The sequence below is a fragment of the Mustela putorius genome, unplaced genomic scaffold, assembly GCF_011764305.1.
Source record: "Mustela putorius furo isolate JIRA1106 unplaced genomic scaffold, ASM1176430v1.1 tig00003972_pilon_pilon_pilon, whole genome shotgun sequence".
NCBI classification, from domain to species: Eukaryota; Metazoa; Chordata; class Mammalia; order Carnivora; family Mustelidae; genus Mustela; species Mustela putorius.
Window position 1 is genome coordinate 6,184,509 of NW_025422115.1, and position 23,041 is coordinate 6,207,549.

Consider the following 23,041-nt stretch of genomic DNA (forward strand, 5'->3'; position numbering starts at 1 on the left):
CTCCAGGATCATGACCTGAGCTGAAGGCAGTCATCCAACCAACTGAGCCACCCAGGCGCCCTGTATACACCCTCTTTAATGTGTTTCTGAAATTATGTAGAAGCCCCAATGTATACCAATTGTTACCAGACTTTTTGACCTCTGCATTTCTATTCGGTTAACGTTAGCATCTTATCACTATCTTAATTAGAAATTCTCTATTTAGTTCCACTGATCTTTCTATTTCTACTTGAATGAGTACTGACTGGTTTTGATTCCACAGCCTTACTGCTTCCCCTCAAAAACACAGAATACAGAATATAATTATCCATTTCAAAACGATTTATTTTTACTATTTTTTTTTTTTAAGTAGGCTCCACAGTGGAGCCCAATGTGAGGCTTGAACTCATGACTGAGCTCAAGACCTGCGCTAAGATCAAAAGTCAGACACTTAACTGACTGAGGCACCCAGGCGCCCCCACAACAGTTTTTAGTGGAAAAACTATCTAGTGATTAAAAATTTGCTTTAAGGTATAGACTCATGTTCATAGACTAGATCATCCATCTACATATACAGTGAGCTGATCTCTCCTAAGAAAAAAACAAAAATCTGCTAAGAGTTTAAGTTTTTTAGCTATCCCATTACAGATAAATACCTCAGAGGGAAATAATAAGTATACTGGATTAAAGAGTATCCGTCCCAAAATTCACATCTACCCAAAACCCATGAATGTGATTTTATTTGGAGGTAGGGTCTCTGCTGATGTAATCAAGTTAGGGTAAGGTCACACTGGATAAGAGTGGCTGTTAATCTAATGACTGGTGTCTACAGGGGGAGATCGGACATATATAGGGAAACAGACCTATATAGGGAAAACCTCATGTGACAACAGAGGAAGAGGCTGGCCTGACACAGCTCCAAGCTATAGAACACCAAGGATTGCCAGCAATCGCCAGAAGATATGAAGAGGCGGGGAAGGATTCTTCCCTGGCACCTTGAGAGAGAGCGTGGCCTGGCTGACACCTTGATTACGGACTTCTAGTCTTCAGAACAACGAGAGAATAAATTTCTGTTGCTTTTAAGCTGCCGAATTTGTGGCAAATTTGTTAACAGCAGCCCTAGCAAACTAATACAATATCCATCCCAAGTTTTGTGTGAAGTTTGAACCAGTGTAAATTTCAAGTGACATAAAACCGTAGCAGGTGACTTGTCATTTGAGGTATCTGTTAGTCATGAGGCTACTCTGAAAGGGCAAAAGGAAAGATTTGACTTAGAAAACGCTTTTGAGGGTATTTATTTATTTTTATGATGATCTCATTATGGCACAATTTATAGCAGGGAAAAACAGTTCCTGGAAATAAAATGCTGCTGTTTCACAAAGTGTTCATACTCTCGTTATATATTGCCTCAATATGTTTCAACAACTTCAAAAGTGGTATGGCATTATATGGGAAAAGATTTTTCTTCTGCAAACGGTAAATGGCACTTTGTAGCTCTTCAAAGCACTTCAGTGTCCTGTAGGATACGCCCACTTCAGAGACGTTCTTTGGGACATTATCACAATCGACAGAGAAGGTAATATTAGACTGTTTTGGAACCAGAGGCCTGGACTGATGCTCCAGGCTGAGCTGTTTTTTATCCATACCTGTTCCAACTATGTCCTGAGATTTCTTCATTGCTTCTTGGTGTAAAGATATTTGTTTACTGTTCGCTGAGTGCTGGTCTGTGCCTTCTGCTTCAGAATCATCAGAGCTGTCATAATCCACGAGACTGTGGGAGGCTCGGCGGGGAGACAGACTATCAGCCTGGAGTGTGGTGTGGGTCTCCTTGGACATCACGAGCTGGCTCAGAGATCCAGAAGAAAAATCAGAAGCCCAGGACACTGAAGCATGAACACTTCTGGGACGACCAAAAGCAGCTGAAGGGCTAAGTTCTGTTTGGTTGCTGCTTCTGTCCTGGACAAGTGAGGAGCTACAACCGCAAATATTTATACTATCTTTAGATGCTGTTAGGTCAAAATCCTTACAAATTGTGAAAAAAATAGCCCAGTCTTTTTGCAGTAATTTTAAGTATCTAACAAAATATTCAAGGAAACAAGTTTCTGATGAAATGAGAAAGTCAAGAAGAACTGAAGAATCAAATCCTATATTTTTCAGTAAGAATAAGAAAATACAGTGTGGATTATAGCCATATTCATGTGTGTGATGATTCCACATTTCTTTTTCTTGGGTCGAGCTTTCAGTAGCTTTATGTTGTCTGAAAATCAAAGTAACGGAGACCCCAGATTAATGACTTTTTACAAAAATAACAGTTTTAACAGACATAATTCACATACCACAAATTCATCTATCAGATTACTTTTTAATCTATGCATTGTTTTAAGAGAAAAACAATTCAAAACAATCTCTTCCTCTACAAACTCCATATAAATCTAACTCAATAAATAAAATTCATGGACTTTGGTAGTTCTTGTCTGCTGAACAAAAGTCCTCTGTCTTCCTGTCTCTTGATATCAGAGTTCCTCATTCCTACAGGTAACTGATTACAGAGGGTAATACGGGGCTGGAGGATGAGCTCCTTCCTTTCCTTCCACGCTCTTCTCGATAAGGGTGGGCACAGGACCTAGACTGACCACTCAGAGCACCTCACGCTCCTGGCTACAATGATTGCATCCAACACGAATCTGTGACCCCAGAGGGCTAACCAGACCCCCCCCATCCTGGGACTCATGCTGGAGCTATTAAAGATGGTAACCAAAAGCCAGGCACTGCTGGTAGCCCCTCCTGAGAATGAATTCAGGTTTGCAAGATACAGACAAAGAGCAATGACCAACGACATGATTGAATCCCTATTATATACAGTGATATCTGCTGCCAACAAGCCCCTTGGGATGAATTTCTAATAGTAAGCTAATAAATACCCCACCCACCCCCCACTTTTTTTTTTTTTTTTTGCTTAGACTAGTCTGAGCAAAAATCTCAACTAATAACCAAACGATCTTAACTAAAAAAGCTACATGAAAAAAAAAAATACAAACAGCATGAGCACATGCCTCTCTGGACACACTGAGGTGAAGAAAGTTAGAGATTTCATACAGAGGCTTCCTCTTCCCTGAGCAGGAAGGAGTCAGCTGGGAATACAACTAAGATCTAGTCTAAGGGGCTCATCGGCATGTGCCTTTTCAGCACCGTTTGGGAGCCTAATTCAAATCACATGCCGGTATTTTGTGTTCTTGATTAGAACCTTTTGAAAATTGGCCCCAAACGCTCATAGTCTGAAAGCAGCTGCTGCCAACGCGGCCATAACACAAGTACAAACTGGCAGGACAGCACTGAACCATCGGGCATTAGTAAGAAAGCTCTTTCTCTGAAGCCAAGAAAGAAATGGAAATCAAGCAAATACTTCAGGGTTTTAATAAAGCCAAGCAGGAACAGTGTAAAAGGTCATCGGTTACGAGCTTCATAGCCAATTACAGATCTTTGCCACAGGATGATAGGACCCCATGGACAGCCGCTTTAATAAAGCATGAACAGGCTCAGCAATGCCGTGTCATCAGACACAAACTCAGGGACCTGCCTCAAGTCGCTATCAGCCCCCATTCAGGTGTACGATAAAAATGAAAACTTTGAGCTGCAACTTTGGTTAGTTCCAAGGCTAAGGTTACCTTTAAAAAGGCCAAAAGCACCACATTGAAGCTCATGATGGAAAAGTTAAGTGTTGGGGGCGAACAGCATTTTTAAACATTTATTAAATGAAAGTTCTGATAATGGTACGAGCTTACTCCTGACGGCACAGGTGAAACAGATGAAGCGAAACCAGAACCCGTGCTTTGCAGCCCCCCGGTCTAGTTCCACTCCCCCAGATCTGCCTACCCAGCCAAGTTTTCATAATGAGAACTCAGATGTAATCTCATTTTCATGTAGGGCAGGGTTAAAGCAAGGAATTGGAACTTATAAGGAAACCACAAGATTGTTAGGGATTTTTCTTTTCCCCTTAATGATGGAAAGTAAATAGTATGTCCAGCACATTATTAAAAATGTTTTCTGCTTTTCTGGCACACAGTTAGTAAAATTACTTTAAAATATACTGGCCTGGTCAACTTTAGGTAGATGCCCAATGATGCCTTGGCAGCCTCCAACATGTCATCGTCCTGTTCTATGAAGACCCTGGAGATCCACTCACACGGATTGTGTGACTGAAGAGAGGGCTGAAGGTGGGGCTTTAAGAAGGTCAGTAACTCAGACATGAAACTCTGTAAATCAACTTCAACAGATGCACATTTCAAAGAGCAGTCGACTGATTCTGGATGCATTAATATCTTACAATAATTTTATATATAGGCATCTCAAGCACTGCAACGTGGATTGTCGTGATTCCCACTTTCAGAAAGCCTGTCAGTTAGGGATTATCTCCACTTTGCAAATTAGGAAACTGAATGTCAGAGAAAAAAAAGTGACTCACTCAAGAGGCTACAACTAAAATGTACAACCAGATCATCTACTCACCGCAAGGACCAGATAACTAATTATTTCAGAGAAACTAGAGTTACACAAATTCTTGCTAAAAGCATATAAATAAATGAATAGTAGACGAAAGACATCACTTCACGGGATGCTGCAGCTGTCTGTTACTAGAGGCAACAGAACAACCCAGCAAAAATCATTTTGCCTTTAAAATAGCAGGACATTTTTTTTGTTTGTTTGAAGTATTAAAAGAAAGTACTACTATTATGCACAAAAACCAAAAAAGGTTTTGGGGAGTTTTAGCTGTAATTTAAAACTCTGAATTATAGAACATATGCCACCTAGTGTTGTAAATTATAACCACACAGAATGATACCTAGTACACAGTACCTTCTAATTACGACATTCAAAGCAATTCAGGGAAGTCACTACTTACAATTCAAACCTTTCACTAAAACTATATGCTGTTTGTTTAGAGACATCAACTATTCTGTTTTAGCAGGTGAAATGGAAGACATATCTGCCCCCCACACCTAAGTTGATTATCCTACTTTAAATAGTTGTCTTAAGTTAAAACAGTTAAGATCCTGGACATTATGTGCAACGATTTCTTAATCAATGTAACTTCCCACATGTTAGTTTTAATTCACTTTCTATTTATTGATAATCTACATTAGCAGTTACTCAATTTTATGAAGGAAAATAGGAATGAAATACTACAAATATCTGAACTGACTTCTATCACGTGCTTTGAGGTGATTCAATAGCATCTCTTTGTTTTTAAACTTAGATTATGCTGTACAAATTCAGTGTAGCCCACAAAATGTTGACGTGTTCTTAGTGTAATTCTAATTTTTTAAAGAAAATTTAATAAATTATAATTATGATAACATGTACATTTAATTAGTGGAGTTACAGTCCTGAGATTTGAAAATTATGAATTACTTTGTATCCGTAAACAACTGCTCATTACTTTGCACACAAAAGGAGTTCAGAGAATTACCTTTCATTTCGTTTGCTGAAGTACAACTTTGAAACTTGATTTCTAAGGATTTAATGATAAGCAGGCTTGCTGCTCTGAGAATAACATGATCTGGACCAGGGGCACGTTCACATGTAGGCTGAACTTCCTCTCCACCAAAGCGGGGAGGCTTTCCATGGACAGACAACGTCCTCAATAAGCCCAAATCCACAGCTCGCAAGATAGCATCCGCTAAAGCCAAGATATCTACATCTAAATGCTGATCTGGCGGCAATAGGACAGGGCTAGCTCCCTGACACAGGTCTTCACCCACTTTCCAGAGAAGGCACTTTTTGATGAAAATGATGAATTTCCTTTTGACAAAAGCCTGAACGGGCCAGGTAATAACGTCCAGCACACAAGAAGGTTTCAAAAATAAAATCCTCTGGCAAGTGAAATGTAGCTTCAGGTGGATTCTGGAAGCTATAAGAAGTTCAAGTAATTCCAGGGAACATATCAAGCTGTTTATTATTTTAGAGGTATCTTGGCAGCTTTCAAAATGATGAGAAAATAACAAACTGTAAAAAACTTCGAAAATAGTGTCAAAAGGAGACAGGAACTGCTTTAAAATTTCTGCAATGAGAAAAATAGTAGTTATAAACAAGAGGAAAAGTGAAGGCTTCGTAAAAGAATTTACAATTCAATTTTTATAAATAGCATCACTTTACAAGATGAAAAAATGGATTTGGATGGTTTAATGTGAACAAAGACACAGAATAACAGGTAATAAGACATGGTATATATTCGACAATAGAGTATTACTCAGCCATGAAAAAGAATGAAATCTTGCCATTTGCAATGACGTGGACAGAGCTCAGGTGACATGAGTCAGTCAGAGAAAGACAAATGTCATATGATTTCACTCATATGTGGAATTTAGGACACAAAACAGATGAACATGGAGAAAGAGGCAGGCCCCTGCTGAGCAGAGAGCCAGATGTGTGGCCTGATCCCAGGATCCTGGGATCATGACCTGTACCAAAGGCAGACACTAAACTGACTGAGCCACCCAGATGCTCCCAGAAAACAGACTTTTCACTACAGAGAACAAAGTGAGCATGCTGGAGGGGAGGTGGTTGGGGAGGATGGGTTAAACGGGTGACGGGGATTAAGGACACTTGTAATGAGCACTGGGGGTTGTTTGTAAGTGATGAATCACTAATTTCTACTCCTGAAATCACTATTACACTATATGTTACCTAGAATTTAACCCACTGAGCCACCCAGGCGCCCAATGTTACCTAGAATTTAAATAAAAACTTGAAACAAACAAAAGAACAAAGCTAATAACTACAGTTAATTATCCATTTTACAATATCAAAAGGGACATATAATAATAGCTTTAATTTTTTCCTTATAATGTTTCATTTTATTTTTTATTTTTTAATTTTTTTATTTTTTAAAGATTTTATTTATTTATTTGGCAGAGAGAAATCACAAGTAGTCGGAGAGGCAGGCAGAGAGAGAGAGAGGGAAGCAGGCTCCCTGCTGAGCAGAGAGCCCGATGCAGGACTCGATCCCAGGACCCTGAGATCATGACCTGAGCCGAAGGCAGCGGCTTAACCCACTGAGCCACCCAGGCACCCCAATATAATGTTTCATTTTAAAAAGGAATCTTCAGTCAAAAAATCTGGAATAGGATTCTTTAGTTTTTCATACTTCAGGACAGATCAGATGCTATAAAGTAAGTTTAAATCTTCATTATAAACATAATCGTCCTTGGGAGCAAAAGAATGACATTTATGGGGATCCAGAATTTGTACCTGTTTTCTGTGAACATGTATCTTTAAAGATTTCTTTTATTATAAAAGTCAGGGTCCAGAGGCAGTATCCTGCCTTCTCATTTTCAGGGTATTCAGAAAGATTTTTTTGGCAAAAAGCAATCCAGGAATTGCTAAATGTTATCTATAAGTAAGAAAACAAAAAATAGCAAGCTATATTAGAAAATTTTCTTTACAATTGCAAATTACCTATTACACACAACTCTATAAAACATTGTTTTATAGACCCACCCCCCAAAAAAGAGTCTAGTATTTGGTAAAACAAGAAAGATACAAATATCCTAATATTCTCTAAGTGAAAAAATTCAATGTGCCATAGAAATAAAGGCTCAGCAGGGAACATGAAAATATTAGCAATGATTATTTCTAGGTGGTGGAATGATGTGCGATTTTTATTTTGTTCTTCATATTTCTCTCATTTCCTAAATTTTCTACTAGTAAAATGCCACGTTTTGTATTTGGAAAAAAATGTTACTTTGAGAAAGGAACAAGTATTATAGCTTAAATAAATCAGGAGATGCTTACATTTATTAACTAATTCAGAGACAGAAAAATCTGATGCTCAATTTGTGTTTTTTTTCATCATGCTGAGGACCATTCTTAGAATTTATTTATATTGAACCTGTAAAAACGGTTGTGGTCTCCAGCAGAGGTTCCTAAATCTTTTTTTGAAGAAAAGGAAGCAGGCCTGCTTGCTCCTTTGAGAAACTGAAGAAGTTATAGACTGACTTGAAACCCATCCTTCAGGTGAAGAATCTGATTTATCATGACTTATGACATATTTAAGACTCTAATCTTTGATACAAGTCACTATTATATTACTATATTCTTATACTTTTATGGATTTCTGTGTTATTGAAAGAGCAAACATTTTATTGATACAAACATTTGAAGGGTAAATCGAATGTCAAAGAACAATTTTAAAGAAAACATGAAAGAAAAGAGCATAATTTGATTACTTATCTTACCTTTTCTCTCAACTGGAAATACAGAAGTAATGCAAGGCACTTTGCAGCCATGTGAGATAACAATTTATCCGAGTCTTGGAACATACAGGTCTATGGGAAAACAAATAAACTTACCCATTATTACTGAATGTTTTTAAAACTTTTGTTTTAAACATCTAGATCTAAAGAAAAACCCCCAAAACAAAACAAAAACCCACAGAAAAAAATGGCTTACTAATTTAGAATCGATGTCAGATGATTTCAAAAGAATTTTAATTACATCTCTGTATTTCTCCTTTGCACGGAAGTCAGTTTCAACAGACAATATTCTGGTTATCATCACCTTGATTACTGTTAACTGAAGGAGCACTATTTCTCGGGCACTGCCTATTGGTGAGTGTTTCTCCAAACACATAGGCAATACAGAAATGGTAGCCAAATTGGCAGAGGATGGCTGATGCTTGTCCTGGACACCATGGGGGTTTGGGCATTCCAAAGACGTCATTGTAGAGCAGTCTTGATTCAAAGATGCTGGGTCGAGATAAAAGATGTAATCATGGTTCTCATTTTCAAGTGTGACTCCCAGAAGGACCTTCTTGTATAATTGTTCTAAAATGTCAAGGAAAGCTTTCATTGGGATTGCCAAAATGTATCTCATGAGAAAGCTGACAATTCCAAACCGTAACTATCAGTCTCAGAAATGCGACAAATCTGTTAAGACGTTTCTTCAGGAAAACCTAAAATAGGAACAATAATTGTAAAATTATTAGCATCAAATATATCATATTACAGGGGAAAGGCATCTGTTCCCCTTTAATCATTTAGCCTCTCAAGTAAAAGGTAATACCGATTGCTTAATTTCTAAAACGGAAAACTGGTAATACCAACATTATTTTAAGACTGTAAAAATGAAATATATGCTTTCCATACAGATTTAAGACCATAAAATTATTATTTTTTTTCTTTTTGATCCATTATTTTCAGTTTTTTTAAAGATTATTTTAATTTTTTTTAACATTTTAAAAAATTGAAATTCAATTAACATATAATGTATTACTGGTTTCCGAGGTAGAAGTCTGGGATTCATCAGTCTTATATAATATCCAGTGCTCATTACATCACATGCCTTCCTTAATATCCATCACCGAGTTACCCCATACCTTGACCTCCCTCCTCTTCAGCAACCCTCAGTTTGTTTCCTATGATTTTTTTAAAAAATTTTTTCAATTTATTTATTTTCAGAAAAACAGTATTCATTATTTTTGCACCACACCCAGTGCTCCATGCAATCCGTGCCTTCTCTAATACCCACCACCTGGTACCCCAACCTCCCACACCCCTGCCACTTCAATCCCCTCAGATTGTTTTTCAGAGTCCATAGTCTCTCATGATTCACCTCCCCTTCCAATTTACCTCAACTCCCTTCTCCTCTCTAAGACCATAAAATTATTTTTAATTTTATCAGAGTAGAAACTTCTTTTCTCTAACAGTTTTCAATGGGCCATGAGGGCCTCTTAATCTTGGCACTACTGACTTTAGGGGCTGGATAATTGTGTTGTGGGGGGAGTTGGCCTGTGCATTGGAGGAAGTTTAGCAGCATTCCTAGCCTGGCCTCTACCCACTAGATGCCAGTAGTACCTCCCTTGGGGGCTGGGGGGCATAACAATGCAGGCTGACACCCCCAGGGAAACCCCCAATTAATTAACTTTCACCTTCAACTAACAGATGAAAAACCTAGTTAGATTGCTGTGTGATCAAATGCGGTGTGGTCAAATGTGTTGACTGATGATTAATTCACAACTTAAAATTAAATAATAGGAAGATCCTTGGCCCGCACTTTCAACCTTAAACAAAAAAATGAAAAATGCCATGCCAAGAAAAAGACAAGATGTTCAGCAAAAGTCGTCCAAACGTGAGCACACTGTACTTGCAGCTGGATACAACTTGAGACACTCCCGCTGTCCTGGACTCTGACATGATAGACACCAGCAAGAGTGAGGAGAAGGCAAAGGGCATTTAGGGTCAGGAACAGCTTATAAAGCAAGGAACATGGACGATCGCTGACAGATGAGTATTAGAGGATATGTTATGGGTAATACGATTATTAATGTAGTTACTACAGAGCAAGCATAGCTGGGAAAACTTAAGACTTTGGCAAAAGTTAGAGATTACAGAATATCCTTCCAATGGAATGCTGAGCCTCTGGGAATATGATCCTTTGGGGCTTAGTCCTTTCATTGCCTTTGAGCTATTTCATATCTTTGTAGATTTGTTGATTGCTGATGGCAATGCAAATAATTCCTGTCTATAGACATGCACATAATTGTCCAGTGGAGGGGCAACCTTCCTCTCAGCAGGGGAAAGCCAGTTTTGCTCCTATGTGTAAACTCAGCTCTACATTCCTTTACTCCATATAAATTCATGGTTCTTTAACTTTTCCTTTAAAACGGTTGTGACATCTGCCTAGTTCTTTCATTAGTTAATGAGTTAAATAAAATCGCTGATACAGTAAGTTCATTTTGTATGGGTCATGACTTTGTCCTCTTCCAATTTATCCTTTAATAAAGTTCAAGGATTGCCTACAGCTACTCTGGCCCATTTATAAATGCCCAGTCCATCTTTATCTTTGGTCCTCCCTGGAGGAGTCATAGGAGGGCTGCAGTGGGTCTCACTTCTCCAGTATGGCCACTGGCCTGCCCCTGGTCTTTACACTTCCCTCTCCACTGGTTTCTTCCCCCTTGCTTATTAGCTTCTAAGGAATTTCAATTCCGGACCACCCCGACGGGACAAAACTGCCTCGTTTTTGTCCTATAGTGTAGAAATGGGTATGAAGAGCCCTATAGAAGGTAACTTAAAGTTATGAATGAAATTTCCCCTGGTAAAGTTTCTCTGCATCCTCTTTTGAAACTGTGGTGAATATCCCACACGATTTGGAAACATAACTAATAATCGGGAACCTTGTTCCATCTGATAGCGTTCAATGTTATCTGTTATCTGTTATCTGAACACGGTGCTTCAGGAAAACAAGAATGATTAATGTTCCAGGAAAGGGCTCACCATATTTCCAGACAGACCTCACCTTTACGCTTTCACACTGACTGCCCTTGTTTCCTAAACCTCCACATTTCCTCCTTCTTCTTTGAGAGGTGTCCCATTAACAAATATTCTCCCTGTTGTAAAGGCCTGAATAAAATTATCTTAATTGTCTGGTGAGTTTTATCTGCCACAAACAGAAACTAGCTTTCACATTCTACGTCAGAGTCCATCTCCATTGTACTTATTTCACTTTATATTTTAGTTACGACAGTAACATTTCTTCCCAACAAAACTACTGACATCTTTTATTGAAGTTGCCATAAACTATTACATTTTCATATGTCAAATATTCTGTGACAACAGACTATTTTAGGTTTTAACTAATAGCATATGTGAAAACCTACTGTAGTTTTTTAAAAAGATTTTATTTATTTATTTGACAGAGATCACAAGTAGGCAGAAAGGCAGGCAGAGAGAGAGGAGGAAGCAGGCTCCCTGCTGGGCAGAGAGCCCGATGCGGGACTCGATCCCAGGACCCTGGGATCACAACTTGAGCCGAAGGCAGAGGCTTTAACCAACTGAGCCACCCAGGTGCCCCAAACCTATTGTAGTTTTTAGCCACAAATGAAATTCTTTTTATTTCAATGCTATAGTAATAACAATACTTCCATTAAGAGGCACCTGGGTGGCTCAAACAGTTAGGCATTCGACTCTTGGTATTTGCTCAGGTCATGACCTCAAGGCTGTGGGATCGAGTCCCCACTGGGCTCCAAGCTTTGCATGGAGTTTGCTTGGGATTCTCTCCTCTCCCTCCCCTGTGCTCTCTTTGTCAAATAAATAAATAAATAAATATTTAAAAAAAAACTTTCAATAGTACTTCTATAAATCTTAAGTCCTTAAATTTTACAACGAATGAAAATAAAATTGTGGGTATTCAACCATTTTGAAAAGAGCCATTTCAAATGGTTCAAACATTTCAGCACGCAAAACTAAAGTGAATACCAGTAAATCAATAGATACATAGACATGCGAGGAAGCAAGCATTTCAGGGGGAGAACGGGCTATTTTCTATCATCGTGGGACCTAAGTTCTTTGCTAAGAGTAGTTATGAGTAATCAGTTGAAAAGCATTAGTGGGGGGCCCACAAACGCCAGGTAGGTATAGGGGTGCCAAAGACAGGCTGCCCCAAAATGTGCCACTCTGACACATTGATTATTTTAAGTAAAAATTACTTCAGGGACAGCCTGTGCAGGAAGGACGCTCAGACCCTCCCCTGCCCCCTGAAAACAGGAAATAAATCTCCCATGCAAGAGGTAACCTCCCAGTATCAGAAGTTAGAGACATCCTGATCGCCACTGGTAAGAAATTGAGAGCCAGGAAGGCTGTATAAATAATCCTTTTACTAAATTTACTAGCACAACCCAAATTCTCTTAAGAATTTACTAATTAAAGTGTCCAAAGTTAGGTTTTCTCTGTCCCATCAATTTGTCACATATTTATTGTCTCTTTGTCTAAAAATGTATAAAAACTGCCTGTCTTGGTCATTTCTTTAGGTGTCAATGTCATTACTGGGCCTTTGTGCACATGTAATAAAACTTTTTTTTTTTCCCTGTTAATCTGTCTCATCTAAATTTGAGTCTTAGTTCAGCTGGAAGACTGTGAAGGACAGAGAAAGAATTTTCCCTCCCTTCGCAGGTACCAAATGAATGAAGAGGATGGATGCTAGGCTGGTTCAACTATGCCTAAGCATCACTCTTTCCTCATTACAATGTCAAAGAAATCTTCACTGAAACAAATGTCTATGGGTAGTCTATTGAGAACTGTAGCCCGCCCCCCCCCTTTTTTTTTAGGAATTATGGTATTAAATGAAAAGACAAATACTGAAAAAGTGAACTGGGGTATTTGACCAACCACACCTTTTCCCTGAAGTGTCTGTTACAAGGGTAGTATATCTCAAGCTCTTTTCCATGATGGTCTGGAGGAAGGTACACCTCTCAGACAAGTTTTTAAACTAGTTGTACTGGATATATGGGAGAGATCTGTCTAGCCTGAAAAGGAAACAAATATAGGAGAGGTCTAATTAGGGCAAGAAATGGGGAGCGTTTTTAAAGAGGTTTTTTTTTGGGAAAATTCCTCTTGGCAGAGAATGACTACCAGGTGGCCAAAGTGGGTACCCAAAGCAAGCATAAAATTTGCCTCAGGACTCTCTTTTACTGCTTTAGTACTATAAATGATTTGAATTGTATATTCTATTCCTAATAGAAGCACACATGTCTTAATATCAAAGTACTGTATTCTCACGCATCTTCACACAAATCTGATGCTTCAGGAATAAGAGCTGCTAAAGTTTAGGGGTGCCTAGGTGGCTCAGTTGCATAAGACTCTGCCCTCAGCTCAGGTCATAATTTTGGGGTCCTGGGATAAGCCCCTAATTAGGCTCCCTGCTCAGCAAAGAGGCTGGTTCTCCCTCTGCCCCTCCCCCAACTTGTGTGTGCTAGGTACACACACTTTCTCTCAAATAAATAAAATCTAAAGAAAAAGAAAAAGATGGGGTGCTTGGGTGGCTCAGTTGGTTAAGAAGCTGCCTTTGGCTCTGGTCATGGTTCCGGGGTCATGGGATCGAGCCCCGCATCCGGCTCCCTGCTCAACAGAGAGCCTGCTTCTCTCTCTCTCCCTCTGCCTGCCTCTCTGCCTACTTGTGGTATCTCTCTATCTCTCTGTCAAAATAAATACATAAAAATCTTTAAAAAAAATCCTTAAAAAAAAACCTTAAAAAGAAAAAGAATTGCTAAAATTTATTGAGTGCCTACTATGTTCCAAACACGGTTTTAAGCGAGTATAAAGTTCACAACAGCTTTATGAGGTGAATAATTATCATACCTATTTTACAAATAAGGTAATTAAGGCAAGGAGAGATTAAGTTACAGAGCTAGTTAAATGGCAGAGCCCGGATTTGAACCTACACAGTCTAATATCAAAGCCTCTCGTCCGCCCCAAATTTGCTCTGATGCTCCAAGTCTCAAGAATATAGAGGAATAGAGGGCTTCTAATAATTTTCCCAAGTGAAAACAGTAACTCACACAGTCTAATTTTTAATACTTTCTAGATTTTCTCCTACAGTACTGTAAATCAGAATACTCATCCTTAGAATTATTTTCATATGTTGCACAATATCTAAACTCAAGGTCAATTACTATATAACTTTCTAATGCAAACCAAGTACAATTTTTTCAAAAGATACTCAGCAACCAAAGGTTAAAACATTAATCAGGACATCCATTTGATTGAATTTTTATATTAAATTACTTTTAGAAGCTACATCAAACCCAGGATGAAAAGCCAAACTATCCACAGATTATACTTTGATTATCAGCCATCAATAGTTTAAAGGCAATTTAATATGAGTGACTAAAACCTTGACTTGACTTCACTTAAAATGATTTCAAATTTTTACAAAAAATTAACTCAAAATGCATCAAGGGCTTAAAACTTAAGATTTTAGGAAAAAAGAAAAAAGCAGGAGAAAAATCTTTAGGATTCAAGGCTAGGCAAAAAGTTCTTAAACTTGGCCCCCAAAGAAGTCTCTAAAAAGTAAAAACTGATAAACTAGATCTCAACAAAATTAAAAACTTTTGCTCTGCGAAGGACCCTTTTAAGGGCAGGAAAAGATAAGTTATAGACTGAAAGAATATATTTGCTACTCAAATAATCAAAGGGCTAGTATCTATAATATATAAAAGATTCTCAAAACTCAGTATTTCAAAAGATAGTAATAATCAGAAAATGGGCAAGAGACATAAACAGACCCTCCTCTGAAGAAGATATACAGATGGCAAAAAAGTGCACAAAAAGATGTTCAACCACATTAGCCACTGGTAAACATATAAAATCACAGGAAATACCACTTTCGCTACAGATGAGATAAAAATTTGTGATGCCAACTTCTGAAGAGGATATGGAGAACCAAACTACTTGTATATTGCTGGTGAGATTATAAAATGGTACAGTCTCTCTGGAAAACAGTCTGGTAGTTTCTTTAAAAAACTAAACATACTCTTAACCATATGTTCCAGCAATCGCACTCCTTGGTATTTACTTGAAGGAGCTGAAAACTTATTTCAACACAAAAACCTGAACACAGATACACAGAGCAACTTTATTCATAGTTTCCAAAATTCGGAAGCAGTGACGACGTCCTTCTATGGGTAACAAACTGTGGTATATTCAGACAATGGAATATTATTCAGTACTAAAAAGGAAGAGCTATTGAGCCATGAAAAGACATGAAGGAACCTTAAATGCATAGTACTAAGTTAAAAAAAAAGCCCATCTGAAAAGGCTATATACTGTATGATTCCAACTACATGACATTCTGGAAAAGGTAAAACTACAGAGACAGTAAAAAGATCAGTGGTTGCCAGTGGTTGGGGTGCAGGAAAGGGGTGGATAGGTGAAGCACAGATTTTTAGGGCAGTGAAAGGATTCTGTATGACCCTATAGAAGTGGATATGTATCATTTTATGTTTGTCCAAATTCAGTACAGCCAAGAGTGAACCCCAGCGTGAACTACGGACTCAGAGCGATTATGATGTGTCACTATTAGGTTCATCAATTGTAACAAATGTTACCACTGGGGGGAGGGGGCATGTTGATAACACAGGGGAAGGCTTTGCATGTGCAAGGGGCAGGAGAAATATATACAGAAAATTTCTGTACTTTCTGATGAATTTTGCCATGACCTAAAACTGCTCTAAAAAAAAATAAAATCTTTAAAGCAAAATAAGAAACTAAATATGCAACTACTGTATGACCTAGTAAGTACACACCTGGGCAGTTACTCCAGTAAAATGAAGAATTAGATTCACACAAAAAGCTGTACATTAGCGTTCATAGCAGGTTCATTTATAATAGCAAGAAACTGAAGATAGCCCAGATGTCTCTTCAGTGTATGAATGGTTATACCGTGGTACGTTCACACCATACAGGAATACTGCATCGAAATAAGAAAAGAACTATTGATACATGTAATGATTTGGATAGTTCTTAGGAAATTACGCCAAGAGAAAAAAGCCAGTCTCATAAGGTTGCATACTGAGTGCTTCCATTCTTGAAATGACAAAGTTGAGATGAAGAAATTAGTGATTGCCAGAGGTTAGGGTTCCTTCCCACTTGGTAGGCAGAGTTATAAAGGCCAACACAAGGGATCCTTGTGATCATGGAACTAGTGAAGGCAACACTAACTTACAGATGTGATAAAAATTGCACAGAACTAAATATACACCCAGATAAATAAACAGAGGTAAGACAGGAAATCTGAACAGGATCAGTGGATTATACTAATGCTAATATCCTGGTGGTGATATTGTGTGATAGTTGTGAAAAACACTACCATTGGAGGAAACTAGTCAAAGGGTACACAAGATCTCTCTGTATTATTTCTTACAACTGCATGTGAATCTACAATTTCTCAAAATTAACAATTCAATTAAAAATATAGTAGTTTCAGGGGCGCCTGGGTGGCTCAGTCAATTAAGCATCTGACTCTTGATTTCGGCTCAGATCATGATCTGAGTTGTGGGATCGAGCCGCGCAGTGGGCTCCATGTTCAGCAGGGAGTCTGCTTGTCCCTCTCCCAACCTCTATCTCTAAAATTAAAAAAAAAAAAATCTTTTAAAAAATATACAGTAATTGCAGCTACAGACATTAGCCTTCTGATCCTAAGTGTTAATGTGCATAGAATTTCATGAATATCAAATAAATATATATGTAAATGTATTAGAACTTTGAATTTTAAAAATTCATAGATGGAAAACTGAGCAGCATCATATTTTAAAATGTTAAAATATTTTCCTAAAAAATATTCCTAAGTAAAAACTAGGTGGAAATTTTAAGTGCGTAGTCTACTCATTAGAAGACATTCTGCCATCACCCAGTTTCAAAATTATTAAAAACCAAGTTGCTAAACAGCATGGAGGTTCCTCAAAATGTTGAAAATAGAACTACCCTATGATCCAGTAATTGCACTACTGGGTATTTACCCTAAAGATACAAACGTAGTGATCCGAAGGGGCACGTGCACCCGAATGTTTATAGCAGCAATGTCCAAAATAGCCAAACTATGGAAAGAACCTAGATGTCCATCAACAGATGAATGGATAAAGAAGATGTGGTGTATATACACAATGGAATATTATGCAGCCATCAAAAGAAATGAAATCTTGCCATTTGCGACAACATGGATGGAACTAGAGGGTATCATGCTTAGCAAAATAAGTCAAGCGGAGAAAGACAACTATCACATGATCACTCTGATATGAGGAAGTGGAGATACAACATGGGGGCTTAAGTGGGCAGGAGAAGAATAAATGAAACAAGATAGGATTGGGAGGGAGACAAACCATAAGTGACTCTTAATCTCACAAAACAAACTGAGGGTTGCTGGGGGAGGGGGCTTGGGCGAAGGGGGGTGGGGTTATGGACATTGGGGAAGGTATGTGCTATGGTGAGTGCTGTGAAGTGTGTAAACCTGGAGATTCACATACCTGTACCCCAGGGGTTAAAAATATATTATATGTTTATAAAAAATCAAAAATCAAAAAAAGAAAACCCAACAAACCAAGTTGCTAGTAATTTAATCCTTCTTTGTATACAGAAAGCAACAACAATAAAGAAGATGCTACTATCTTCTTTAGGAGATTTTCTTTAAACAACCCATATAGTTAAATTCAGAAAAATAATAACTTTCATGGCCAATGTTACAATGAAAAAATGCTTCTCTTTATGTGAAAGGTTACTACAGTTTACCAATCAAGTGGGAAACTCAGAATTAGGCTTTGGCTTAATGAACAATAGGTTCAAATCTGATCACAGCCCAACTGGACACTTATTGTATATTTCCCTGTTCATGAAAATGCTGTGATTCTAGAGGCAGAAATTGAGGCACTCTAAATAAAAGTCTTTGTTCTCAAACAGAATCTTTCAGGATTCTGGTTCCTGTCCCAACTAAGACAGCAATCATTTTGTCCAAATAAATAAATGAATGTTTAGAGTCTACAGAAAGTTCGAGAGTGGTGCCAAAATTAGAGAGGCTAATGAGGGTGGCTAAGGCACTGAGAAGGTCTGGAAGACAAAAGGACAGAGGCTCCCAATATCTCTGTCTAGTACAAGAGTCATTAAAGCTGGTCCACTATGACTGCAAGAGGACCTCCCCCTCCTATAAAAGATGGAGGGGGAAAGGATATCTTCCAAGAGCATGTCACATGCTGGGCATCTTCCCTTTGACCTCCTAGTCCCACTCTCTCCCTTTCTCCATGCCTCAGGATGCTCCAGTATTGGAAGTCCCAAGTACAGCAATAAGGCAAGAAAAATAAAATGGTATCAGAATTGGAAAGGAAGAAGTAAAACTGTCTCTGTTTGTGGATGATATGATTTTATATAAAGAAAATCCTCAAGACTCAACTAAAAAATGTTAGATCTAATCAATAAATTTAGTTGAAGTTTCAGGACACAAAATTAAACATGAAAATCAGTAGCATTTCTATACAATAAAAACAAATTTTCTGAAAAAGAAATAAAGAAATTGATTCTATTTATAATAGCATCAAAAATAATAAAACACTTAGAAGTAAGTGAAACTAAGGAAGTAAAAGATCTCTGAAAACCACAAGACACTGATGAAAGAATTCTAAGACACAAATAGATGAAAGGTAACCTGTGTTCTTGGACTGGGATAATTAATATTGTTAAAATGTCAAGACGACCAAAAGCCATCTATTGATTCAAAGTAATCCCTATTTACATTCCAATGGTACTTTTTACAGAAACAGAAAAAACATTCCAAATATTTATATGGAAACACAAAAGACCACAAATAACCCTCCCCCCAAAAAAATCGTGAGAAAAAACAAAGCAGAAGGTATCCCAGTTCCTGATTTCAAGCTATACTATAAAGGTAGTCACCAAAATAGTATGGTATTGGCATAAAAACAAACAGACCAATGGACGAGAACCGAGAGCCCAAAAGTCATTCCCCACTTATATAGCCAACTAATATCTGACATGGGAACATGGGAGTCAAGAATATTCAATGGAGAAGCCAGTCTTTTCAATTAATGGTGCTGAGATAATTGGATATTCACACGTAAAAGAATGAAATTGAACCCATATCTTAGACTCAAAAAATTAACTCAAAATAGATCAAAGTCTTAGATGTAAGAACTAAAGCTCCAGGAAGAAAACAAGAATAAAGTCCCTTGACATGGGTGTTGGTAATGTTTTGTTTTTTTTTTTTTTTTGGATGACACCTAAAGCATAAGCAACAAAATAAATAAGCAAGTAGTACTATACCCAACTAAAAAGCTTCTGCATACATAGCTAAATAAGTCATCAACAAAATAATGAAGAAAACCTACGGAATAGAAAAAAAATGTTCACAAACCATACATCTGATAACGGATTAATTAATACCCAAAATATATAAAGAACTCATCTCATACAACTCAGTAACAAAAAACCCAAATAATCCAATTTAAAGAACTGGCAAAGGAACTAAATAGACCTTTTCCCAAAGAACTATAAAAGGCCAACAAGGTACATGAAAGGATGCTCACCATCACGACTCACTAGGGAAATGCAAATTAAAACTACAATGAGATATCACCTCACACCTGTTAAGTTACCATCATCAAAAAGAGATAACAAATGCTAGTAAGATGTGGAGAATAGAAAACCCTTGTGCACTGCTGCTGGCAATGTAAATTCGTGCAACCACTATAGAAACCAGTATGGAGGACCCTTAAAAAATTAATAATAGAACTACCTTATGATATGACAATTCCACTTCTGAGCATATTCCCAAAAGAATTAAAAACACTAACTTGAAAACATATCTGCACCCCCATGTTCCTAACAGCATTATTTATGATGGAAATGGAAGTGCCCTAGTGGATGAAAAGGTTGTGGTATTATCTACAATGGAATGTTATTCAGCCATAAAAAAAACGAGGAACTCATTCCATTTGTAACAACATGGATGGCCCTTGAAGGCACTGTGCTAAGTTAAATTAGTCAGAACAAGACAAATACTGTATGATCTCACTTATATGTGGAATGTAAACAAATAAAAAACAAAACTCAAACTCACAGCAAAAGAGATCAAACTTGTGGTTATCAAAGGCAGAGGGGGGGATGGAAGGGGAATTGGAGGAAGGTGGCCAAGAGGTACGAACATCCAACTGTATAAGTTACAGCAATACTAGGGATGTAAGGTGACTATTGTTGACACAGCTGTAGAAGACACAGGAAGGCTGCTAAGAGAGTAAATCCTGAGTGTTCACCACAAGAAAAAAAAATTCCCTTTTTTTCTTTTATTTCTTTTTATTGTATCTAAGGAGAAGACAAATATTAGCTAAACCTACTGTGGCAATCATTTCACAATATACGTAAATCAAACCATCATGCTGTTTGCCTTAAACTGATACAGTAATGTTTATCAATTATTTCTCAATAAAATGGGGGGGGTAGTTGGGATCTTTAAATGTTCAGTCCTCCATGTCCTTTCCCTTCTTACAGCAATTTCACGGACTCTGTCAATGTCTTCAATTACTATCTCCATGCTGACAACTTTAGAATCCAGTTAGGGTCTAGCTATCTTCTGGGCTCTGCACTCAAGTAGTAAACGCCATCAGAGAGTTCCACTTGGAAGGCCCACAGGCACCTTCAGCACAAATTCAACTCAACTTCTATGGCCTCTCAGACTTGTCTTCCTCAGCGTCTCAGTTTATGGTGACTATATCTCTTAGGTATACCAGGTAGAAATCTGACATTTTTCTGAACCCCTCCTCAGCCCACTTCTCTCCACCCTCCCTGCCATTACTGTAGTACACCGCTTACACCCCAGACAACGAACCGATTTCTTGCTAAATGGTTGTTTCTTAGCCTAACCTACACCCACTTTCTTCTGAAAAACTTCTCCATTCTCCTTAGGATAAAATCCAAACTCCTGGACACAGCAAGTCCTTCAAGATCTGCCTCTTGGGAGTCCTCTCACCAATCTGCCCCACAAAGACACAGGCTTTCTCTGAAGTTCTCGGAAACTGTGCACTTTAAGGGTTCCCAAGCTTTGCTTGGCACATTCTTTCTGACTAGGCCACATTCAACCTTCTCCCACCAGCTCTCAACCCTTAATTTGAAACCCTGCAGTCCCAGGGAAGCCTTTTACATATCCAACTCAGGATTAGGGGGCCCTGCCAAGAGCTCCTCCAGCCTATACTAAAGTATTTATCTCACTGCATTGTCTATAATTATTTTCTGGTTTGGTTTCCCCACACTTTGACTATGAGCTTCCCTGGGCAGGACTGAGCTCCTTGCTTACATAGGCCAATAGGTAGCTCATGAGGAAAGCACCAAAACATGTATTCTTGAATGAATGATAGTGTAAAAGAAGACATCAGGGGACAAATTGAAAGGGTCTGCAGTGACCACCATCTGCCACACAACAATCTTAAAAGCAACTGATACATTAAATTACTTCCTTTATATAATTAAAGAGGCCATTCTATCTGGACGTTGGTGGTAGCCAAATGTCTGGTGTATTGGATGACTTGGTTTAAAATAATATTAGCGCTTGTCTGGATTACTCTAATAGCCTTCCACATTTGCAGTAGCCCTGCTCCCGCTAGTCTTCTCCACTGAGCAGCCAGCCAGTGATCTTTTCAAAACCTAAATACGATATTGTAACTTCTCTACGACGGCTTACACGGTCCCGCAAGGTCTGCCATCTGTCCCACATCCCCCATTTTTTATTACCATTCTCCCTCTTACCCACTCTGCTTGATCACGCACGCTGGTCTTCTTTCTTGCAGTTTCTGTTAAACATCAAAGGTTATTCCAGGATCAGAGGCTTTGCGCTGTTGATTCTACCTGCCTGCAAAACTCTTCCCTCCGCCCAGCTCCATACCCCAGATCTTGCCACGGTTGTTCCTCCCCATTCAGATCGCCGCTCAAATGTCACTTCCTCAGAGACCTTTCCTGACCACCTATCTAAAATAGTCGACATGTCCTAGTCAAACTCGATCCTCTTATTCTCCTTGACTTTCTTTCTATAACCTAACCCTATGTAATTATTTTATCTATCTCCCCTGTCAAAGCGAAAGTTCCACGAGGACCATTGATTGTATCTACCCCGTTCACCGTCGTCTCCCTGACCGCTAGAAGAGTGCCCGGCCACTAAACACTTGCTAAATGAATACAGGCACTCAATAAACATGTCCATCTCGCGTATTTTCCATTCTCCTTTCCCCTTCATTGTCAGAAATCCGTGAGGGTCGCTGTCCCTGAAGAAAAGCTCTTGAAGCGTCACCGCCATTCCAAAAAAGAGTCCTCTTTTCCTCAGGCGAGGGAAGTTCAGCCTGGTAGCTAATGGGGCCTCAGGGACGGGAAGATGAGCCACGGACCCGGCACCCTCCTTTGAAGAGCGCTGAGGGGGTGCTGCGGCACCAGGCGTCCCTCTCCTCGCTTCCTGGGGACTGCCGCCTCCCCAGCCTTAAACCCCTGGATCAGGCTCTCAGTCAGCCGCACACACGCTTTCCCCTCCGCGGAGCTCCGCTGCCACTCCCAGTTACCTGTCGGAGATCTGGGTTGGGAGACCCTGCCTTCACACCGCCATTAAACGAACAGCACCACCCTCCGGGCCACCGTAGTTCGGGGAACGCACAGGCCGATCTCTTCCTTCGCATGCGCAGAGATCCCGCTTGGCGTGCAGTGTCTCTTAGCAACCGCATCGAGTCCCTCCGCCAGGGGCGGAGCATCGGGAG

The 23,041-nt window shown here is 38.9% G+C and overlaps 1 protein-coding gene across 4 annotated transcripts; it reads right to left on the reverse strand.

Moving 5' to 3' along the window:
• Window positions 1–1,261: 1,261 nt before the first annotated feature.
• On the reverse strand, window positions 1,262–22,987 carry LINS1 (lines homolog 1). 4 transcript variants are annotated; one of them, XM_004759836.3, is made up of 8 exons: window positions 22,850–22,987; window positions 22,054–22,093; window positions 8,428–8,929; window positions 8,214–8,303; window positions 7,228–7,369; window positions 5,447–6,037; window positions 4,072–4,243; window positions 1,262–2,236 (listed from the first exon to the last, which is right to left on the reverse strand). In XM_004759836.3, the coding sequence occupies exons 3-8, from the start codon at window positions 8,848–8,850 to the stop codon at window positions 1,354–1,356; spliced, it is 2,301 nt and encodes a 766-aa protein (XP_004759893.1). In that variant the 5' UTR covers window positions 8,851–8,929; window positions 22,054–22,093; window positions 22,850–22,987; the 3' UTR covers window positions 1,262–1,353. The 4 variants fall into 4 exon arrangements, with proteins under 4 accessions (XP_004759893.1, XP_044926437.1, XP_004759892.1 ...); XM_045070502.1 differs by having other exon boundaries at window positions 8,536–8,929; window positions 22,050–22,093; XM_004759835.3 differs by having other exon boundaries at window positions 22,050–22,093.
• Between the last annotated feature and the right edge of the window lie 54 nt (window positions 22,988–23,041).